The 23,192-nt window shown below is 45.7% G+C and overlaps 1 protein-coding gene across 1 annotated transcript in view; it reads left to right on the top strand.

Moving 5' to 3' along the window:
* Positions 1-23,192, top strand: part of smg6 (SMG6 nonsense mediated mRNA decay factor) — a 432,770-nt gene that overhangs the window by 119,528 nt on the left and 290,050 nt on the right. Inside the window, exon 8 of the mRNA XM_080210854.1 lies at positions 3,909-4,054. Within this exon, the coding sequence (XP_080066980.1) occupies positions 3,909-4,054 (146 nt within the window). The remainder of the gene's footprint in view (positions 1-3,908; positions 4,055-23,192) is intronic.

The raw sequence follows: 23,192 nt of genomic DNA, 5'->3' as shown, positions 1-23,192 counted from the left end.
TGAATCTGGTTCTGGCAGCCGTTCCTTTAACTTGGGGCATTTTCTCTGCTTTTTACTTTAATTTCACTGAACAGGCCCTTGTTCAACTTTTTGTTCTTTGTTCCTTTAATTTAACTGCCTTCCTAAAACATACTTTTGTTCCAGCTCCCTGGTTCCAGGGAAATTTTTTCTTTGGGGAAGCCTACTCCCTGCAGCTTCCTTGTCCTGTCCAGCTTTTTCTGGGCCTAGCGTACAACTAACTCAAGTTCTGTCTGTTTCAGGGTTGCTAAGCAATTGCTTAGTTTTCCTTGAACACTGTTTGCTTTCACATTGTAAATCCTCATTACCATGCATGCAGCTAAACCAAACTGAAGTAATTAACATTTTTAGACACAAAAACATGAAATTAAACTTATCTAAAGCTATACCTTATTTCTAATGCCCTCAAATACAAATATCTGTGGCACAGAGACAGGTCCTTTGGCCCATACTGACCAAAATGCACATATCTCTCTATCCATGCATTTGTCCAAATGCCCCAAACATCTCACCCAACAGCTCATTCCACATATAGAACCATAGAATCGTAGAAAATTTACAGCTCAGAAACAGGCCTTTTGGCCCTTCTTGTCTGTGCCGAACCATTTTTTGCCTGGTCCCACTGACCTGCACTTGGAACATATCCCTCCACAACCCTCTCATCCATGTACCTGTCCAAATTTTTCTTAAATGTTAAAAGTGATCCCGCACTTACCACTCTATCCGGCAGCTCATTCCACACTCCCACCACTCTCTGCATGAAGAAGTCCCCCCCTAATATTCCCTTTAAACTTTTCTCCTTTCACCCTTAACCCATGCCCTCTGGTTTTTTCTCCCCTGGCCTCAGCGGAAAAAGCCTGCGTGCATTCACTCTATCTATACCCAAAAAAATCTTGTACACCTCTATCAAATCTCCCCTCATTCTCCTACGCTCCGGGGAATAAAGTCCTAACCTATTCAATCTCTCTCTGTAACTCAGTTTCTCAAGTCCCGGCAACATCATTGTGAACCTTCTCTGCACTCCTTCAACCGTACTTGCATTCTTTCTGTAACTAGGTAACCAAAACTGTACACAATACTCTAAATTCGACCTCACCAATGCCTTATATAACCTTACCATAACACTCCAACTTTTATACTCGATACTCCGATTTATAAAGGCCAGTGTACCAAAAGCACTCTTTACAACCCTATCCACCTGTGATGTCACTTTTAGGGAATTCTGTACCTGCTTCAGGGAATTCTGTACCACCCTCTTATAAAAAAAAGTTGTTCCTCAGGTTCCCATTAATTCTTTTCCCTCTTAACTTAAACCCATGCCCTCTAATCCTCGATTTCCCCTACCCCGGGAAAAAGACTGAGTGTATTCTCCCTATCCATGCATCTCATGATCTTAAACACCTCTATAAAATCACCCCTTGGTTTCCTGCGCTCCAAAGAGAAAAGTCCTAGCCTGAAAAATCTCTCCTTATAACTCAGTCTCCTGAGTCTTGGCAACAATCTTGTAAATCTTTTCTGCACTCTCTTTCCAGTTTAATAACATCTTCCCTATAGCAAGGTGACCAAAACTGAACACAATATTCCAGATGTGGCCAGACCAACATCCTGTGTGCAACTGGAACATAACTTACCAATTCTAAACTCAATGCTCTGATTGATGAAAGCCAAAATGCCAAAATCCTTCTTTATTGCCTGATCTACCTGTGACTCTACCTTTAGGGGACCGTGCACCTGAACTCCAAAGTCCTTCTGTTCCATGATATTCCCTAGGGTCCTGCTATTCACTGTGAAAGTCCTACCTTGAATTGACTTTCCAAAATGCAACACCTCACACTTATCTGTATTGAACTCCATTTGACATTTCTGCCTCAGAAAGCAGCATCTAACCCCGTGCTGTACCTGTCCTGGGAGTGTTTGATGGGGGACAATTTAGAGGGAGCTTTATTCTGTATCTAACCCCATGCTGTACCTGTCCTGGGGAGTGTTTGATAGGGGACACTGTGGAGGAAGCTTCATTCTGGGAATGTTTGATGGAATGGCAACCTTTATCTTGGAAGCAGTGAAAAAAAAGGATAATTTATTTAAAAGATCTGTGGAATTTGGAATTGTTTTTAAGAATGTTTGAAAATGACTTTTAAGAGTTTGCATAAATTGTGAAAGGATCAATTCAAATTTTCTTGGATAATAAGGAATACTGATCAATTTAACCTGATGGCTGTCGACCTGGAAGCAATACCAGCAGGAAGTGAAGTAAAACGGCTCTGCGTCTTGCAGACACAGAGGAGAGGGATACAGACAGAGGAGTTGGAGGATAAAGGCAATTATTGTAGGCACAGAACTAACCAGCAAGAGGAACAAGAGTAAAGCAATTGGAAAGGAAGATGCATCTCAAATTGTGGAATTTTAAGTGGAATTGTGGAATGGTAGCATCGTAGTTATGTTATTAAACTAATAAAACAGAGACTAGCTAATGCTTCTGAGCTGAAAGTTCAAATCCCACCACTGCACTGAGAAATTTAAATCACTCTCAGGAAGAGACATGTTTTTCTATTTGGCATAAAATGCAACAGAGCTTTTACAGCTGCTATGTGAACTGGCTAAGGAGGCTTAAAACCTGAAAAATTGTGTGAATAGCTCAGAGATGCTAAGCCATGAATTAGGCTGCTGTTGGTTGATCTGTTGAAAAGGAACTCTGCAAACTTACACCATCAGGACTGTTATACCTTGAGGAAGAGAGAGTTCATTAAAGTGTGCCTTGTTGATGATGATTGTACCCATGAAACCTGTGGTGAAAGCTGTTATTTGATAGGCTTCCTGATCTGAATAAAGAGTAGCATAGTGTGGAACTGTGTAGCTATGCTATGTCACATTTGTATGAGGAGTGAAGTGGGTGCTTGTAGTTTTCTATTAACAACTTAAAGTGAAACTTACCTTTTTATTGCAAGTATCATTTGCCTGTTAATTCCAGTTTAATTTATGTTAGTTCTGATTTGTGTTAAAATAAAGACCACAGAAGTAAAATTTTGTTGGTAATTTCTTTTTTGGTGGTGATTTGACAAATGTTATTTTAATTTCTTGCACTCCACAATGATCATGGCAATGGGGACGGTATGGAGGGAGTGTCACTATCTCATCTGTATTGGTGACAATCGCTGTTGACTCAACATGGTTAAAAAGGAAAAGAGTGTCCAGTCCCTGGAACTGACATTACAAAGAACAAAGTCATTTCCCTCTTAAAGAATGCAAACGTTCACCTGCAAAGAAGCAAGCAAACAATTTTTGTCTGAAGTTTGGGTTGCTAGTTGTTGATAGGGACCCAGTCTGTGCCTTAGCTGCTAACCATCTGGTTTGAGACCTGTTGTAATTCTGTACTTTTTTCCAAGTGGCTTGTCAGCTTAGTTTCTACTCCCATCTTTACTGAGGTCAAATCTTGTTAAATGATCACCTATTTTTATTGCTAGCCTCCATCAATCACTCTATTGCTGAATAACTCTGATGTGCTGTGACTGAGTGGTAGTCCTCTTGTCTCTGAGTCAGTGGATCTTGGTTCCATTCTCACTCCAAAGATTTGAATGCATAATTTAGGTTGAAACTCCAGTACAGCACCGAGGGAGTGCTGCACTGTCTGAGATGCTGCCTTTTAGATGAGGGGTCAATATTGAGAAGCTAGTTTTTCCTTCAGGCTGATGAAAATTTCTCATTGGTTAAAGAGAAAGCAGGGAGTGTTTCCCAATGTCTGGCCACCACAAGCAAATTCACTAACTTGTGAATATTGCTGTGCCTGAATGAGCTGCCCAGTTTATCTGCTTGTTTAGCTGTAATGAGCTTTAGGAAATTCTGCAGTTGTGAAAGATGCTATAAAAATGCAAATTTTCTTTTTTGTATTGCAGAATGGAGACCTTCCCGTCAGTGGCTGCGAATGTTCTGAAAGAATTCAGAGTGCTGCTTCAGCACAGCCCGTCCCCCATTGGTAACACCCGCATGCTGCAACTCATGGCTATAAACATGTTTGCAGTACACCATTCCCAGCTTAAAGGTGAGTTCTAACTTTATTTCTTGAAAGACTCCACATTGACTACAACACATAAGAGGCAAATGCTACTAATGAATGAAATGAGGAAGTAACTTTGAACTCATCTTTGTGGCAATCTTTCTTTTGTTGTAGTCTGTCATGGTTTCCAGACACACATCAATCACAATGCCCTCATCAATGAACTGTCTTCATTACAATATTGGACAACTCGATCAAATTTTTCAGATATGATTTGCTGTTTACAGATTTGTGTCGTTGATCATCATACCTTTCCAAGTACAAGTCATTTTGCCCCAGATTATTGTATCTAAAAGTTTCTCGAGGCATCTTGAAGGGAACTGCTTGATAGAGCAGACGCAGCACGGTCTCATTAAAGGGAAGTCGTGTCTGACAAATTTACTGGAGTTCTATGAGGATGTGTCTAGGGCGGTGGATAGAGGAGAGCCGGTGGATGTGGTCTTTCTGGATTTTCAGAAGGCGTTTGACAAAGTACCTCACAAGAGGTTATTGCAGAAGGTCGAGGGACATGGAGTTGGGGGTAGGGTGTTAGCGTGGATAGAGGATTGGTTGTCAAATAGGAGGCAGAGAGTGGGGGTCAACGGGTGCTATTCGGATTGGCGGATGGTGACTAGTGGAGTGCCCCAGGGGTCGGTGCTGGGGCCTCAGCTTTTTACCATTTATATAGATGATCTGGAGGAGGGAACCGAGTGTAGGGTGTCGAAATTTGCTGATGACACCAAGATTGGGGGAACGGCAAATTGTGCGGAGGGTGTGGAGAGTCTGCAGGAGGATCTAGATAGGCTGGGCAAATGGGCCAGGAAATGGCAAATGGAATTTAATGTTGGCAAGTGTGAGGTGGTCCACTTTGGTAGGAATAATGGTAGGAAGGACTATTACTTACGTGGCGAAAAACTGCAGCAGGCGACGGTGCAGAGGGACCTCGGGGCCCTTGTGCATGAGTCGCAAAAACCCAGCTTGCAGGTGCAGCAGGTGGTCAGGAAGGCGAATGGGATGCTGGCCTTCATAGCGAGGGGGATTGAATATAAAAGTAGGGAGGTCTTGCTGCAGCTGTATAGGGCATTGGTGAGGCCGCAGCTGGAGTACTGTGTGCAGTTTTGGGCGCCGCACCTGCGCAAAGATATTTTGGCCTTGGAGGGAGTGCAGAGGAGGTTTACTAGGCTGATACCAGAGTTGAGGGGGTTGAGCTATGAGGAGAGGCTGAATAAACTAGCCTTGTACTCGTTAGAGTTTAGAAGAATGAGGGGAGATCTCATTGAGATGTATAAGATGATGAATGGGATGGATAGGATAGAGGTGGAGAGACTCTTCCCGCTCAAAAAAGACAGTAGGACTAGGAGGCACAGCCTCAAGATAAAGGGGGGGCGGTTTAGAACAGAGTTGAGGAGGAACTTCTTCACTCAAAGGGTGGTGAATCTCTGGAATTTTCTGCCCGTTGAAGTGGTGGAGGCTGCCTCGCTAAATATTTTTAAGACGCGGGTTGATGGGTTTTTGATAAGAGAGGGGATTAAGGGTTATGGGGAGAGGGCGGGAATGTGGAACTGAGCCACGACAGATCAGCCATGATCTTATTGAATGGCGGGGCAGGCTCGAAGGGCTAGATGGCCTACTCCTGCTCCTATTTCTTATGTTCTTATGTTCTAACAACATTAGGCTGACTGGTTGCCAAGTTAATCCATTTCCTCCTTTTAATACAGGAGTGGAGTATTTGCAATCCTCCCGCTCTCTGGCCTTTCTCCCATATCCAAGGCGGTCTGAATGATTATGGCCAGAGCCTTTGCAATTTCCATCCTTACTTCCCACAATAACTGGTATGAGTCCCGCACGGATCAGATAACTTGTCAACTTTAAGGACTGCCGGCATGTGAAGTTTCTCATCTTTATTGCTTTAGTATGCCATGTCTCTACTACCTGTTCCTTTAATGTTGTCAACATCCTTTTAAATTGTGATGACAGATGCAAAGTACTCATTGAGTATTGCAGCTGATTCTCTGCCTCCAAGAGAAGATCTCCTTAAGTGGCTCTACCCTTTGTGATTTATTTGTGTCTGCCATGATTCAGTTGGTAGCACGCTCACCTTTGAATCACAAGGTTCTGGTTCAAGACAATATCCGGTGCAGAACTGAAAGAACACCACACTTTTGGAAGTGCCATCTTTCAAATGAGAAGTTAAACTAGGGCTGTATCTACCTGTTTGGGTGGGTGGCACCATTGCAAAGAAAAGCAATGGCATTATCCCCCATGTCCTGGCCAATATTTATCCCTTAATGAACAGCACTAAAAAAGCCAGATTATCTGCTCATTATTACATTTGTGAGAATTTGCTGTGCACAAACTGGATGCCATGTCTTCCACACTAAAACAGTGACTCCTTCATTTGGCTATAAAGTTAAAAAGTTTATTTATTAGTCACAAGTAGGCTTACATTAACACTGCAATGAAGTTACTGTGAAAATCCTGTAGTTGCAACACTCCAGCATTGTTGGGGTACACTGACGGAGAATTTAGCATGGCTAATGCACCTAACCAGCACGTTTTTCAGACTGTGGAAAGAAACTGGAGCACCCAGAGGAAACCCACACAGACACAGGGAGAACATGCAGACTCCACAAAGACAATGAGCCAAACCTTGAATTGAATCCGGGTCCCTGGCACTATGAGCCAGCAGTGCTAACCACTGTGCCACTGTGCTGTCCTTTAAGAGGCAGTTGTGAAAAGTGCTATATAAATAAAAGTCTTTCATTTATGTTAATAAATGACTTTATGTTCCTTTATGTTATACACTTTATCTTAAACACTGATCTTGTTACATAACTTCCTTAGTCACTCTTGCTTTCTTTTTCTGTTTCCCTCTACACTTTCCATTTTCTACTCGATTCTCTGCTGTATTATGTACCTGACAGTTATCAGAAGCCCCCTTTACTCATTTTATTTTAATCTCTATCTTTAGTTCTATCTTTAGTCATCCAGAGGGCCCTAGCTTTGGGTGCCTTTCCTTTCCCCCATGTTCCATTCTCGAATCATTTCCTCTTTCAAGGTATCCCATTGTAATAAACATTAGTGAGTTTGCTGAACACCTTTACCCAGACCATGTCTTGAACTGCAAATCTGAAGAACACTCATGGGACTGACAGTGTTGGGTGCTAGGAGTATATACAAATGCATCAAGTGCTGCAGTGCTTTAAGTCTTTTACTGACTGCTTGGAATTCTTATCAAGGCTAAATTGGGACTTAACTGTACAGTTTGCAATTTCAGTATCCTTTTTGACCCTGAACTGTGTTTCTGCCCGCATAGCCTTTAAATCAGTAAGACTACTTATTTCTTCCACCTTTGTAACCTTGTCATCTTTACTCCAGTCCATCTGCTGCTGAAATACATCCTGGTGCTTTGATCACCTTTGGACTTAATTCCTGCAACATATTCCTGGCCAGCTTCATATCCTCCACATACTCCAGATTATCAGAACTAGCTGCTTATATCTAGTCCTGCATAATGTTTCGCTCACCCATAGGTCATATCTTTGCTAATCTGCATTGCCTCCTGATACCCCAAAATCTCAAATTAAAATTCTCATCCTTATTTTTAAAGTCCTCCATGGCCTTGCCCCATCCCACCTATCTAATCATTTCCAACCCTGAAACAACCCAAGAAGAATGGGGTAAAGCTAGAGGGGAAGCATTGTTAATCAAGAATGGCATTGGTGCAACAGTTAGATAACACCTTTGTTCAGGAGATCAGGATGTAGAATTGATTTGAGTGCAGTTGTGAAATAATAAGGGAAAGCGTCACTAGCGGGAGTGGTTTACAGGCTCCCCAACAGTGACCAGTATATAAAAGACAAAATATTGCGTGCTTGTGATAAAGGAATGTCAGTAATCATGGCTTATTTTAATCTACATTTAAAGTATAAAAGTCACATTGGCAGTAATGAATGAGGCGTTAATAGAATGCTTTCAAGATAGTTTCTCGGAGCAACATGTCTGGAACTAACCAGAAAATAGGTTATATTAGGCTTCAATATTGTGTAATGTAATAACAATAATTAATGACCTCAGAGTAAAGGCACTCCCAGGCAGCAGAGACCATACTATGATTGAAAGGAAGAAGAGTGGGTCCAGGACTAGAACTTTAAGCTAAAATAAGGGCACCTATGTGAGCATGTAAGCTGAGTTGCTGAAGTAAACTGGGATATTAAGCTTGAAGATAAGTCAACAGCGGAGCAGTGGTAGATATTTAAGGCCTTAAATTCCTACTATAAAGAAAAATTCTCACAAATTACATGGTTAACTAAAAAAATTAAAAGCATCAAACGTGAGGAAAGATCATAAAGCAGTGTAAAGATGAGTAGCAAGTTTGATACCCAGGCAGATATAAAGAATAGCAGTGATTAACCACAAGGTTAATCAGAGAAAGGAATTAGAGTATGAGAGGAAAGTAGCTAAAAATGTAAAAACAGATAGTGAGAGTTTCTACAGGTATTTAAAAAAGGAAAAAGCCAGTGAAGTAAGTGTTGTTCCTCCCCATGTCGAGAATGGGGCGTGTGGTTCCTCCCCGCGGTGAGAATGGGGCGTGTGGTTCCTCCCCGCGGTGAGAATGGGGCGTGTGGTTCCTCCCCGCGGTGAGAATGGGGAGTGTGGTTCCTCCCCGCGGTGAGAATGGGGCGTGTGGTTCCTCCGCACGGTGAGAATGGGGCGTGTGGTTCCTCCCCGCGGTGAGAATGGGGTGTGTGGTTCCTCCCCGCGGTGAGAATGGGGCGTGTGGTTCCTCCCCGCGGTGAGAATGGGGCGTGTGGTTCCTCCGCACGGCGAGAATGGGGCGTGTGGTTCCTCCGCATGGTGAGAATGGGGCGTGTGGTTCCTCCCCGCGGTGAGAATGGGGCGTGTGGTTCCTCCGCACGGTGAGAATGGGGCGTGTGGTTCCTCCCCGCGGTGAGAATGGGGTGTGTGGTTCCTCCCCGCGGTGAGAATGGGGCGTGTGGTTCCTCCGCACGGCGAGAATGGGGCGTGTGGTTCCTCCGCACGGCGAGAATGGGGTGTGTGGTTCCTCCCCGCGGTGAGAATGGGGCGTGTGGTTCCTCCGCACGGCGAGAATGGGGTGTGTGGTTCCTCCCCGCGGTGAGAATGGGGCGTGTGGTTCCTCCGCACGGCGAGAATGGGGAGTGTGGTTCCTCCCTGCGGTGAGAATGGGGCGTGTGGTTCCTCCCCGCGGTGAGAATGGGGCGTGTGGTTCCTCCCCACGGTGAGAATGGGGCGTGTGGTTCCTCCGCACGGTGAGAATGGGGCGTGTGGTTCCTCCGCACGGCGAGAATGGGGCGTGTGGTTCCTCCCCACGGTGAGAATGGGGTGTGTGGTTCCTCCGCACGGTGAGAATGGGGCGTGTGGTTCCTCCCCACGGTGAGAATGGGGCGTGTGGTTCCTCCCCACGGTGAGAATGGGGCGTGTGGTTCCTCCGCACGGCGAGAATGGGGTGTGTGGTTCCTCCCTGCGGTGAGAATGGGGTGTGTGGTTCCTCCGCACGGTGAGAATGGGGCGTGTGGTTCCTCCCCACGGCGAGAATGGGGCGTGTGGTTCCTCCCCGCAGTGAGAATGGGGCGTGTGGTTCCTCCGCACGGCGAGAATGGGGCGTGTGGTTCCTCCCCACGGTGAGAATGGGGTGTGTGGTTCCTCCGCACGGTGAGAATGGGGCGTGTGGTTCCTCCCCACGGTGAGAATGGGGCGTGTGGTTCCTCCCCACGGTGAGAATGGGGCGTGTGGTTCCTCCGCACGGCGAGAATGGGGTGTGTGGTTCCTTCCCGCGGTGAGAATGGGGCGTGTGGTTCCTCCCCACAGTGAGAATGGGGCGTGTGGTTCCTCCGCACGGTGAGAATGGGGCGTGTGGTTCCTCCCCGCGGTGAGAATGGGGTGTGTGGTTCCTCCCCGCGGTGAGAATGGGGCGTGTGGTTCCTCCCCGCGGTGAGAATGGGGCGTGTGGTTCCTCCGCACGGCGAGAATGGGGCGTGTGGTTTCTCCCCGCGGTGAGAATGGGGCGTGTGGTTCCTCCCCACGGCGAGAATGGGGCGTGTGGTTCCTCCGCACGGCGAGAATGGGGCGTGTGGTTCCTCCGCACGGTGAGAATGGGGCGTGTGGTTCCTCCGCACGGCGAGAATGGGGCGTGTGGTTCCTCCCCGCGGTGAGAATGGGGCGTGTGGTTCCTCCGCACGGCGAGAATGGGGCGTGTGGTTCCTCCCCGCGGTGAGAATGGGGCGTGTGGTTCCTCCGCACGGCGAGAATGGGGCGTGTGGTTCCTCCGCACGGCGAGAATGGGGCGTGTGGTTCCTCCCCACGGTGAGAATGGGGCATGTGGTTCCTCCCCGCGGTGAGAATGGGGCGTGTGGTTCCTCCCCGCGGCGAGAATGGGGCGTGTGGTTCCTCCCCGCGGTGAGAATGGGGCGTGTGGTTCCTCCGCACGGCGAGAATGGGGCGTGTGGTTCCTCCGCACGGCAAGAATGGGGCGTGTGGTTCCTCCCCGCGGCGAGAATGGGGCGTGTGGTTCCTCCCCGCGGTGAGAATGGGGCGTGTGGTTCCTCCGCACGGCAAGAATGGGGCGTGTGGTTCCTCCCCGCGGTGAGAATGGGGCGTGTGGTTCCTCCGCATGGCGAGAATGGGGTGTGTGGTTCCTCCCCGCGGTGAGAATGGGGCGTGTGGTTCCTCCGCACGGCGAGAATGGGGTGTGTGGTTCCTCCCCGCGGTGAGAATGGGGTGTGTGGTTCCTCCGCGTGGCGAGAATGGGGATTAATTGTACATATTAAGGAAATGGTAGATGAAATGAACAAATATTTTTGCTTCTGTCCTTACAATAGAGGATACAGAAACATTCCAGTAAATCAGGAGGCAGAAAGGAAAGAAGGGCTTGGTGAAATTAAAATCACTTGGTAAGCAGTACTGAACAAACCAATGGGCTGACAAGTCTGTGGGTCCTGATAGACTTCCAACCTTGAATCTTAAAAGAAGCGGATAAGGAGGAAATGGAAGCATTGGTGTTATTTTTCTAAAATGAAAGGTCGCATCAGACTGGAAAGTAAGACATATAACCCTTCTAGTCAAGGAGGGAGAAAACAAGAAACCATAGGCCAGTTAGCTTGATGTCTGTCGCGTGAATGTGTTAGATTGATCTTTAAGGAGGTTACAGCAGTACGGCCAGCTTTGTCATCTGGACACGAAATATCAGCTCTTTTCTCTCCTTACACATGCTGCCAGACCTGCTGAGATTTTCCAGCATTTTCTCTTCCGATTTTGGATTCCAACATCGCAGTAATTTGCTTTTAGTTTGGCCACTGCTGTGGCCAGTTAGAAAAACTCAAAATAATCAGGAAGAGTCAGCATGGTTTTGTGAAAGAAATAATGTTTAACCAATTTATTTGAGTTCTTTGGATAAGTAACATATGCTGTGGATAAAGGAGAGCTTGTAGATGTTTTGTACTTAGATTTCCAGAAGGAATTTGGTAAGATGCCACGTTAAGTGTTATTGCGTAAAATGAAAGCTTGTGGTGTAGCGGGCAACAACAAGTCTGAGTAGAAGATTGGTTGGCTGGCAGAAAGAATAGAGTATGCATAAATAGGTCTTTTGGCAGGATATATCAAGTGGAGTTCCTTGGGGTCTATGCTGCGGCCTCAACTTTTTACAATTTATGACTAAAATGAGGGAGGGAAAGCATGGCAACTAAATTTGTAGATGACACAAAGATAGGTAGGAAAGTATGTTCTGAAGAAGACATATGGAAGTTGCAGATGGATATAGATAGGTTGAGTGTGCGGACAAACATCTGGCAGATGGAGTTTATGTGGGGAAATGTGGAGTTGTTCACATTGGCAGGAAGAATAAAAAAGCAGAGTATTACTTAACCAGAGAACAAGTGCAAAATTCTGAGAGGCAGAGGGCTGTTTTGTTCTAGTGCATGAGTCACAATAAGTTAGTACACTATGCAACAAGTAATCAAGAAGGCTAATGGAATGCTATCCTTTAGTGCAGGAAGATTGAATATAAAAGTAAGGATGTTATGTTTCAGTTACTCAGGGCATTGGTGAGATCACATCTTGAATACTGTGTGCCATTTTGGTCTCTTTATTTAAGGAGGGGTGTAAATGTGTTGGAGGTGGTTAGGAGGAGGTTTATTAGATTGATACCTGGAATGGGTGGGCTGTCTGTGAGGAAAGATTGGACAGGCTAGGCTTGTTTCCACTGGAGTTTAGAAAAGTGAGGGGTCACTTGATTGAAGTTTATAAGATGTTGAACAGTCCTGACAGGGTGGATGTGGAGAGGATGTTTCCTTCTGTGGGTGCACCCTGAACCAGGGGGCACTGTTTAAAATTAGGGAGCACCCTTTCAGAACAGAGAAGAGGAGGATTGTCAGAGGATTGTACGACTTTGGAACCTCTGCCTCAGAAAGCGGTGGAAGCAGGGTTGTTAACATTTTTAGGACGGAGGTGGATAGATTCTTGTTAGGCAAGGGAATCAGTGGTTATCGGGAGAGGGATTGCATGGGAAAGTCATAGAGATTTACAGCATGGAAACAGGCCCTTCAACCCAACTTGTCCATGCTGCCCTTTTTCTAAAAAAAACCTGTAAGCTATTTACCATTTATATAGATGATCTGGAGGAGGGAACCGAGTGCAGGGTGTCGAAATTTGCTGATGACACCAAGATTGGGGGAAAGGCAAATTGTGCGGAGGGTGTGGAGAGTCTGCAGAAGGATCTAGATAGGCTGGGCGAATGGGCCAGGAAATGGCAAATGGAATTTAATGTTGGCAAGTGTGAGGTGGTCCACTTTGGTAGGAAGAATGGTAGGAAGGACTATTACTTACGTGGCGAAAAACTGCAGCAGGCGACGGTGCAGAGGGACCTCGGGGTCCTTGTGCATGAGTCGCAAAAACCCAGCTTGCAGGTGCAGCAGGTGGTCAGGAAGGCAAATGGGATGCTGGCCTTCATAGCGAGGGGGATTGAATATAAAAGTAGGGAGGTCTTGCTGCAGCTGTATAGGGCATTGGTGAGGCCGCAGCTGGAGTACTGTGTGCAGTTTTGGGCGCCGCACCTGCGCAAGGATATTTTGGCCCTGGAGGGAGTGCAGAGGAGGTTTACTAGGCTGATACCGGAGTTGAGGGGATTGAGCTATGAGGAGAGGCTGAATAAACTAGGCTTGTACTCGTTAGAGTTTAGAAGAATGAGGGGAGATCTCATTGAGACGTATAAGATGATGAATGGGATGGATAGGATAGAGGTGGAGAGACTCTTCCCGCTCAAAAAAGACAGTAGGACTAGGAGGCACAGCCTCAAGATAAAGGGGAGGCGGTTTAGAACGGAGTTGAGGAGGAACTTCTTCACTCAAAGGGTGGTGAATCTCTGGAATTCTCTGCCCATTGAAGTGGTGGAGGCTGCCTCGCTAAATATTTTTAAGAAGCGGGTTGATGGGTTCTTGATAAGAGAGGGGATTAAGGGTTATGGGGAGAGGGCGGGAAAGTGGAACTGAGCCACAACAGATCAGCCATGATCTTATTGAATGGCGGGGCAGGCTCGAAGGGCTAGATGGCCTACTCCTGCTCCTATTTCTTATGTTCTTATGTTCTAATTCCAATTGCCCGCATTTGGCCCATATCCCTCTGTACCCATTGTACCCATGTAACTGTCTAAATGATCTTTAAAAGACAAAATTGTATCCACCTCTACTACTACCTCTGGCAGCTTGTTCCAAACACTCACCACCCTTTGTGCCCTCTGGACACTTTTGTATCTCTCCCCTCGCACCTTAAACCTATGCCCTCTAGTATTAGACTCTCCTATGTTTGGGAAAAGATTTTGACTACCTAGCTGATCTGTGCTCCTCGTTATTTTATAAACCTCTATAAGATCATCCCTCAGCCTCCTACGCTCCAAAGAAAAAGGTCCTAGTCTATCCAACCTCTCCTTATAACTCAATCCATCAAGTCCCGGTAGTATCCCAGTAAATCTTTTCTGCACTCTTTCTAGTTTAATAATGTCCTTTCTATAATAGGGTGACCAGAATTGCACACAGTATTCCAAGTATGGCCTTACCAATGTCTTGTACAAGTTCAACAAGACATTTCACCTCCTGTATTCAATGTTCTGACCGATGAAACTAAGCATGCTGAATGTATTCTTCACCACTCTGTCCACCTGTGACTCCACTTTCAGGGAGCAACAGTAAGGACTTCAGCTCTGTAGGGTCAATGATATTTTGAAAAAAAACTATATTCTAAGTTGAGAACTAAATTTAAAGTCGTAGTCCCAATCAGCCATGATCTTATTAAACACTTGAGTAGGCTTGAGGGATCAAAATGGCCTGCTTCTGCTCCCATATTGAATGTTAAAATGAAAACTGCCCCTGAATACTCCATTCCTGAGCCCTGCTTCTTTTGCCCCACCTTTTTCACTGCCTGATTTTCACTCTGGAATCCTTCCCATATCTTCTTGCCTCTCCATAAGAAATAGGAGCAGGAGTAGGCCATCTGGCCCTTCGAGCCTGCCCCGCCATTCAATAAGATCATGGCTGATCTGTCGTGGCTCAGTTCCACTTTCCCGCCCTCTCCCCATAACCCTTAATCCCCTCTCTTATCAAAAACCCATCAACCCGCTTCTTAAAAATATTTAGCGAGGCAGCCTCCACCACTTCAACGGGCAGAGAATTCCAGAGATTCACCACCCTTTGAGTGAAGAAGTTCCTCCTCAACTCCGTTCTGAACCGCCCCCCCTTTATCTTGAGGCTGTGCCCCCTAGTCCTACTATCTTTTTTGAGCGGGAAGAGTCTTTCCACCTCTATCCTATCCATCCCATTCATCATCTTATACGTCTCAATGAGATCTCCCCTCATTCTTCTAAACTCTAACGAGTACAAGCCTAGTTTATTCAGCCTCTCCTCATAGCTCAACCCCCTCAACTCCGGTATCAGCCTAGTAAACCTCCTCTGCACTCCCTCCAGGGCCAAAATATCCTTGCGCAGGTGCGGCGCCCAAAACTGCACACAGTACTCCAGCTGCGGCCTCACCAATGCCCTATACAGCTGCAGCAAGACCTCCCTACTTTTATATTCAATCCCCCTCGCTATGAAGGCCAGCATCCCATTCGCCTTCCTGACCACCTGCTGCACCTGCAGGCTGGGTTTTTGCGACTCATGCACAAGGACCCCGAGGTCCCTCTGCACCGTCGCCTGCTGCAGTTTTTCGCCACGTAAGTAATAGTCCTTCCTACCATTCTTCCTACCAAACTTTTTGATTTGATTTATTATTGTCACATGTATTAACATACAGTGAAAAGTATTGTTTCTTGCGCACTATACAGACAAAGCATACCGTACATAGAGAAGGAAAGGAGAGAGTGCAGAATGTAGTGTTACAGTCATAGTTAGGATGTAGAGAAAGATCAATTAATGCAAGGTAAGTTCAAAAGTCTGACAGCAGCAGGGAAAAAGCTGTTCTTGAGTTGGTTGGTACGTGACCTCAGACTTTTGTATCTTTTTTCCGAAGGGAGAAGATGGAAGAGAGAATGTCTGGGGTGTGTGGGGTCCTTAATTACGCTGGCTGCTTTGTTGAGGCAGCGGGAAGTGTAAACTGAATCAGTGGATGGAAGGCTGGTTTGCGTGATGGATTGGGCTACATTCACGACCTTTTGTAGTTCCTCGCAGCCTTGGGCAGAGCAGGAGGCATACCAAACTGGTACAACTAGGAAGAATGCTTTCTATGGTGCATCTGTAAAAGTTGGTGAGAGTCGTAGCTGACATGCCAAATTTCCTTGGTCTTCTGAGAAAGTAGTGGCATTGGTGGGCTTTCTTAATTATAGTGTTGGCATGGGGGATCAGGACAGATTGTTGGTGATGTGGACACCTAAAAACTTGAAGCTCTCGACCCTTTCTACTTTGTTCCCATTGATGTAGTCAGAGGCATGTTCTCCTTTACGTTTCCTGAAATCGATGACAGTCTCCTTCATTTTGTTGACATTGAGGGAGAGATTATTGTTGCTGCCTCAGTTCACCAGATTCTCTATCTCTTTCCTGTACTCTGTCTCATCATTGTTTTCCCCCCTAAAACCCAACTCTCTGGCCATGCTCTACTTCTAATAACTCCCCTTTTCGCTTGATGTTGGTTTGCCTCACTCTAAAGCAAATTGACACACTTTTCTACTCTAAAGGAGCTATACAAATGCAAGTTCCTATTGTTATATTGGCAGCCAGTGGATCAGTAGCAAAGGAAGATAATAAGGGTAATATAGAACAGCTCTTCTGTGTGCCTGGATTGTATTTCTACTCGCCTAACACTGAGCAAGTCACCCTAAAGTCAGAAGCTAAAGCAGATTTTCACTGTGACTAATTTGTTATGTTCCCATTTTTCTGCTCAATAATTATTCATTCTTGCACAAAATCTAATGTGAGTGAAACACTTCTGGGTGTTTGACAGATGTGTCTAGGTGCTGTGTAAAATTAGGTATTATATTGTTCCTCAGTTCTCTCCAGCCTTTTCACCTATTAAGTGCCATATTAAGTTAGAACTGTTGTAAAAATAGTTCACTGACTGATATGTATCAGTGATTTTGGCAGTTGGAACTCGGTATATGAACTGAAATTCTAGTCAGCACCAAGTCACCTCAGTGGGAGGTGGAATACTGCATCTTGCTGCCAGTGACACCTGGGGTGAGAGAGAGGGGAATGAAGAGGAAGGAGGGAGAATGACTCCTTCTGGCCATTCGTCTATACATTGCAGAATGGAAGATGTTTTCCTTCAACAGCTGGCAAATTGGTCAGTTGTCCTCATTTGTTTTGTGTGTCTTTTGAGGAGCCAACTATTTATGAGGGCTCCTCAGTGATTTCACACAAGGTACTTGAGCAGGTCTTTTCATTCAGCACTCTAAATCTGCAGAGGGAATTTTTCCAAATGGTAGACTGTCATGTCTGGGGAGGGCCAGCCCTGAAATGACCCAGACACGTGTAAGAGACACATTAAAATGCAATTTTAAAAAATGATGGATGAAAACAAATTTATCTCCACACCTGCCGCATGAACTGGAAACTCATGAGTGAGTGAATGTAACCAGCTTGGGTCTGACACAAAAACAGGGCATTCCGCTTTTCCCCATTGCCTATGCGCAATTTCTTTTCACATCTGGGAATGATAAAGACTACAAATCGCAGATTGTACCATTTTCAATACAATAACACATTTTTTTATTGCAATGTAGAAAGGTTTCTAAAAAATGCTTTTCTTTTTCAATGCTTCCCGCTCCAGAATGCATTGTAAATTACATGTCGTCAGAATCTTAGGGTTATAATGTGGCCTGCACCAAGAGCTTGAGCCAGGCTGTCTTTCAGGGCTAGTACAAAATGGATGCAGATTCAGCAGTGGTTTGAACTTTGTTTAGTGGATCAACTTCTTAAAATAGTCATCCCTCTCACTGACTTATGCCACCACTGGCCTGGATATGTTCAGGAAACCTGTCCTGGCCTGCACTGTGCTACAAGTGGACACTAGATGGTGTGTGAGTGGCTCTTTTTCGAGTAACCTTTCTTCTGGGAGAAATGACTAACTACTCGGTGCCAGTCTGCAGTGAGATACAAACTGGCATCTTCAGCTCCAACAAAAAGATTTAGTGTGTTGCCTCATAAAATCTCTTCAGTGCAAAAGAGACCATTTGGCCCATCATGTCTCCACCGATTCTCTGACAGAGTATCTTACCTAGGCCCTTGCCCTCGTTCTAGGACCCCACACATTTATTATGACTAATCCACCTAACCTGCACATCTTTGGAGTGCGGGAGAAAATCGGAGCATGTGGGGGAAACCCACACAGACACAGGGAGAATGTGCAAACTCCACACAAACATTGACCCGAGGCTGGAATTGAATTTGGGTCCCTGGCACTGTGAGGCAGCAGCGCTAACTATTCTGCCAGCCCTGAATGCAAAAGCACAAAGTAAATATGCGCTGTTAGCCAGGGTCACTGTCACACGCTGCTTCAAGCTGACTGACCACACTGATGGCAAACTGAGACCCAGGAATAGGAGCAGAGTAAATGGAGAGAGCTGGGATTGGGAGCAGGGAGAGAGGAGAGACGTGGGATTGGGAACAGGGTGAGAGGAGAGACGTGGGATTGGGAACAGGGTGAGAGGAGAGACGTGGGATTGGGAACAGGGTGAGAGGAGAGACGTGGGATTGGGAACAGGGTGAGAGGAGAGACGTGGGATTGGGAACAGGGTGAGAGGAGAGACGTGGGATTGGGAACAGGGTGAGAGGAGAGACGTGGGATTGGGAACAGGGTGAGAGGAGAGACGTGGGATTGGGAACAGGGTGAGAGGAGAGACGTGGGATTGGGAACAGGGTGAGAGGAGAGACGTGGGATTGGGAACAGGGTGAGAGGAGAGACGTGGGATTGGGAACAGGGTGAGAGGAGAGACCTGGGATTGGGAGCAGGATGAGAGGAGAGACCTGGGATTGTGGGAGCAGGATGAGAGGAGAGAGCTAGGATTGGGAGCAGGGTGAGAGGAGAGAGCTGGGATTGGGAGCAGGGTGAGAGGAGAGAGCCGGGATTGGGAGCAGGGTGAGAGGAGAGAGCCGGGATTGGGAGCAGGGTGAGAGGAGAGAGCCGGGATTGGGAGCAGGTTGAGAGGAGAGAGCCGGGATTGGGAGCAGGGTGAGAGGAGAGAGCCGGGATTGGGAGCAGGGTGAGAGGAGAGAGCCGGGATTGGGAGCAGGGTGAGAGGAGAGAGCCGGGATTGGGAGCAGGGTGAGAGGAGAGAGCCGGGATTGGGAGCAGGATGAGAGGAGAGAGCCGGGATTGGGAACAGGATGAGAGGAGAGAGCCGGGATTGGGAGCAGGATGAGAGGAGAGAGCCGGGATTGGGAGCAGAATGAGAGGAGAGAGCCGGGATTGGGAGCAGAATGAGAGGAGAGAGCCGGGATTGGGAGCAGAATGAGAGGAGAGAGCCGGGATTGGGAGTAGGGTGAGAGGAGAGAGCCGGGATTGGGGAGAACACATGGTGATCACAACTTCGGTTTCTTTTTGTTGAAAAATATTCATATTAAGTTTTACTTAATAGTACAATGGCAATAAACCCAGAAATCCTAGAGTGTACTCAGCAAAAATGGCTCCTGCGCAGCAATAAACAACTTGGAAATAGGCCAGGGTGTTTATTCAATGTACAGCAGCCGTTTATTGCCTAGTACACTTTGGGATTCTTACATTTATCACTTAATTTTCACTGCCTCTTTCAGCTTACCACCACCAGTACGCCTCAGTGGTTTCACTAACTGCTTCTGCCTTGATCCAGGACAGTTTAGGGATGAGAGAGAGTCCTGCTTCAACCCTACCAGACCTCAGTGTTCATTTGTCTTCACACCACTGCTCTCAACCCATCCTAATTGAGCATACCACACTGAGTTCCCCTTCCACCTTGTGACTGATTAAAATCACATTAAACCTCACACCTAGCACTTTAATCAATAGCAGCGTCTGTGCTGAAAACTCACCTTGTGAATATTTGTAAGAAGATGTTGTACCTTTTTACAGTTGGTCCGTCATTTTTGTGAAGATATCTTCTGGTCTTTTTACAGCAAGCCGTTTTTGATGTAAAAAGGAATTCAATTTGTACTCAGCTGTGCTCAATTTAGTAAATAGGGGTTCCTGTTTCTTTCTCCCTAGTTCCTGGAATTAAAACCATATCTTGTGCACAAATTTTTATGTTATTATTGTATGAAATTCACCATCAATCATTGGCCATTAATCACTGGAGGTGCACACAGCACCCTGCACAAACGCTGAACATATGCTGAGGAAACGTACAGCAACGCAGGGCACCCAGGAGACTGAGAGCCAAAAGGTGAACACAGAATCAAGACCAAGCTCCCTTCCCCTCCCCCCCTTCCCCAACTCTCCTCCACCTGTCACCCCAATCCCATTCTCCCCTCTATAATCTTGCCTGTTGAGGCTGGGTATCTATCATTCTGTTTCCGCTTTGCATAGAGCCTGGTATGTACAGCGTTAAACATCTGTACTAAAACTCCACACTGTGGGCTGATAGAGCAGACATGGTGCAGCTGGTATAAGACACTGGTGGTTTCAAGAACTGCTGTCTGTTGGGATTTGGTGTCTGCAGAGAGAGAGTGAGAAAGGCTGGGGTGGCAGGCTGCCAGCCCTGGTTAGCTTGCCCCCACTTTAGTCATTTCTGGCCAGACATGGATTAGTCTAGTATAAGACCCTGGGCACTTCACTTGCTGGCACTGATCAGCAGGATGTGGGATTTTTTTTGTGTTGGCTGACTTTTTTACCTCTCTGAGAATTTGGAGAGCTCTGAGATTCACTTTCTTAATGTACAGTTTTCCTCGAACAGCCCTTTCTGCTGTGGCTGCTTATTAATAGATTACATATGTGGTCCTAGTTTACATCAGTATTGAAATATTTTACGTGGGACCGAGTATATTTCCTGAGGAAATTTTAAAAGGATATTTATTGGAGGTACAAAAAAGACACTAATTTATATTCCTTTTGATTTCTAACACATGAATTTCGTTAATAAATTAAAATGTTATCAACACAATAATATTTGAAGCAGGGAGGTTTGATTTGGTGTGCCTGTTTGTGGACCAGTGCCTGAATCTGACATTTCGGAATGCTTGCTTGTGAACCTTATCCAAAGGCATAAACTCTGGGCTAATTGTTGTCTCTCCTGATCTTTCTGGACACCCCCACATTTTGTACAAGAGTTTCTTTCTTTCTTTACCCCCTCTGGGCCCCTGGGTTCATCAGTCTGTGTAATTTCTGGCAGGTTGGTGAGTTGGCATCCTGTCGTGAGCCTCTTGCCACTCTATTACTGGCATTGTGCTGAGTGGCATCCACCCTCTATTATTGATTGGCTGCTAAAGGTTTGATTATTCCATGCTTGGTGAGTGTTGCAGCATCAACATTGTATCTGCGTCCTTCTGGAATTATAGAATGAATCACTTTTACAGTGCACCATGAGACTTTTCAGGCCATTGTACTCATGCTAGGATCTTGGGAGAGTTATATTTTATCATAGAATCATACATCACAGGGGGAGGCAATTCAGTCAGTGGTATCTGTGCTGCTCTTTTACAGAACTATCCAAATAGTCCCACCGCTCTCTGCTCTTTCCCCAAAGATCCACAAATATAGTTCCAGATCCTTCAATTTTCATCTCATATTTATTTACTCCCTTTTTACAAGCTTATGATTCATTCTTCTTGTAATGGAACATTCTGTGTTTTCTAACTTTGCCCTATTTCTTTGATGAGCCTGTAGTTACTGATTAATTTTTATCTTGCCACTTTCTTCATTTTAGAAAGTTGAGTATGATGCATTGCTGAAAGCAATGAAAAGAAATTGAGAGTGGTTTTTTTGTTCTGGATTTTGGTTACTGTCAGAATGGGGCGGCGAGGGGAGGTGGCTACACAGATCTTGTATATTGATGGTAGTGTCAGAGGCCCTCCTGATAATTTCCTCTTCTCCAACAGGGGCAACATTGATTGAGGGTGAGCAACTATCTCCCTATCATATCCAGAAAATGTGGGTGCAAATTAACATTCATTTGGACCAATACCAGATGAGAAAGATTAATTCAAAAGCAAAATACTATGAATGCTGGACAATCCATCATGCAAACCAGCCTCCCATCCATTGACTCTATCTACACTTCCTGCTGCCTTGGCAAAGCAGACAGCATAATTAAGGACCCCATGCACCCTGGACATTCTCTCTTCCATCTTCTTCCATCGGGAAAAAGGTACAAAAGTCTGAGATCATGTACCTACCGACTCAAGAACCTTTCTCTACATCCTAGCTAGGACGCTATAACACTACATGCTGCACTCAAAGAACAAAGAAAATTACAGCACAGGAACCAGACCCTTTGGCCCTCTAATCCTGCACCAACCATGCTGCCTGACTTAACTAAAACCCCCTACCCTTCCGGGGACCATATCCCTCTATTCCCATCCTATTCATGTATTTGTCAAGATGCCTCTTAAAAGTCACTACTGTATCCACTTACACTACCTCCTCTGGCAACGTGTTCCAGGCACCCACTACCATCTGTGTAAAAAATCTACCTCGTACATCTCCTTTAAACCTTGCCCCTCGCACCTTAAAGCTGTGCCCCCTAGTCATTGACTCTTCCACCCTAAGAAAAAGCTTCTGAATATCCATTCTCTCCATGCCTGTCATAATGTTATAGACTTCTATCAGGTCACCCCTCAACCTCTGTTATCCCAGTGAGAACAAACCAAGTTTCTCCAACCTCTCCTCATAGCTAATGCCCTCCATACCAGGCAACATCCTGGTAAATCTTTTCTGTACTCTCTCCAAAGCCTCCACATCCTTCTGGTAGTGTGGCAACCAGAATTGAACACTGTATTCCAAGTGCGACCTAACTAACGTTCTATAAAGCTGCAACGTGACTTGCCAATGGGGAGCAGGCGGGTAAGTGGAACTGAACCACTATCAGATCAGCCATGATCTTATTGAATGGCGGGACAGGCTCAAGGGGCTAGATGGCTTACTCCTGCTCCTATTTCTTATGTTCTAATTTTTAAACTCAGTGCCCTGGCCAATGAAGGCAAGCATGCCATATGCCTTCTTGACTATCTTCTCCACCTACATTGCCACTTTCAGTGACCTATGTATCTGTACACCCAGATCCCTTTGCCTATCAATACTGTTAAGGGTTCTGCCATTTACTGTATTTTTCCCATCTGTAATAGACCTTCCAAAATCCATAACCTCACATTTGTCCGGATTAAACTCCATCTGCCATCTCTCCACCCAAGTCTCCAACTGATCTATATACTGCTGTATCCTCTGATGGTCCTCACTGCTATTTGCAAATCCACCAACCTTTGTGTCGTCTACAAACCTACTAATCAAACCAGTTACATTTTCCTCCAAATCATTTATGTACTTGCTCCTTCTCTATGAATGGTATGCTCTGTCTGCATAGCTCACAAGAAACAATACTTTTCAGTTTGTGCTAATATATGTGACAATAATAAAACAAAATATAGAAAATGTGCAAAATACTGAACAGGTCAGGCAGCATTGTGTGGGGAGAAATAGAGTTGACGTTTCAGGTCAGTGA

The sequence above is a fragment of the Carcharhinus amblyrhynchos genome, chromosome 23 (assembly GCF_965287045.1).
Source record: "Carcharhinus amblyrhynchos chromosome 23, sCarAmb.v2.hapA, whole genome shotgun sequence".
Lineage (NCBI taxonomy): Eukaryota > Metazoa > Chordata > Chondrichthyes > Carcharhiniformes > Carcharhinidae > Carcharhinus > Carcharhinus amblyrhynchos.
Note: the sequence above shows the minus strand (reverse complement) of the source record. Positions and strands in the feature narration are given on the sequence as shown.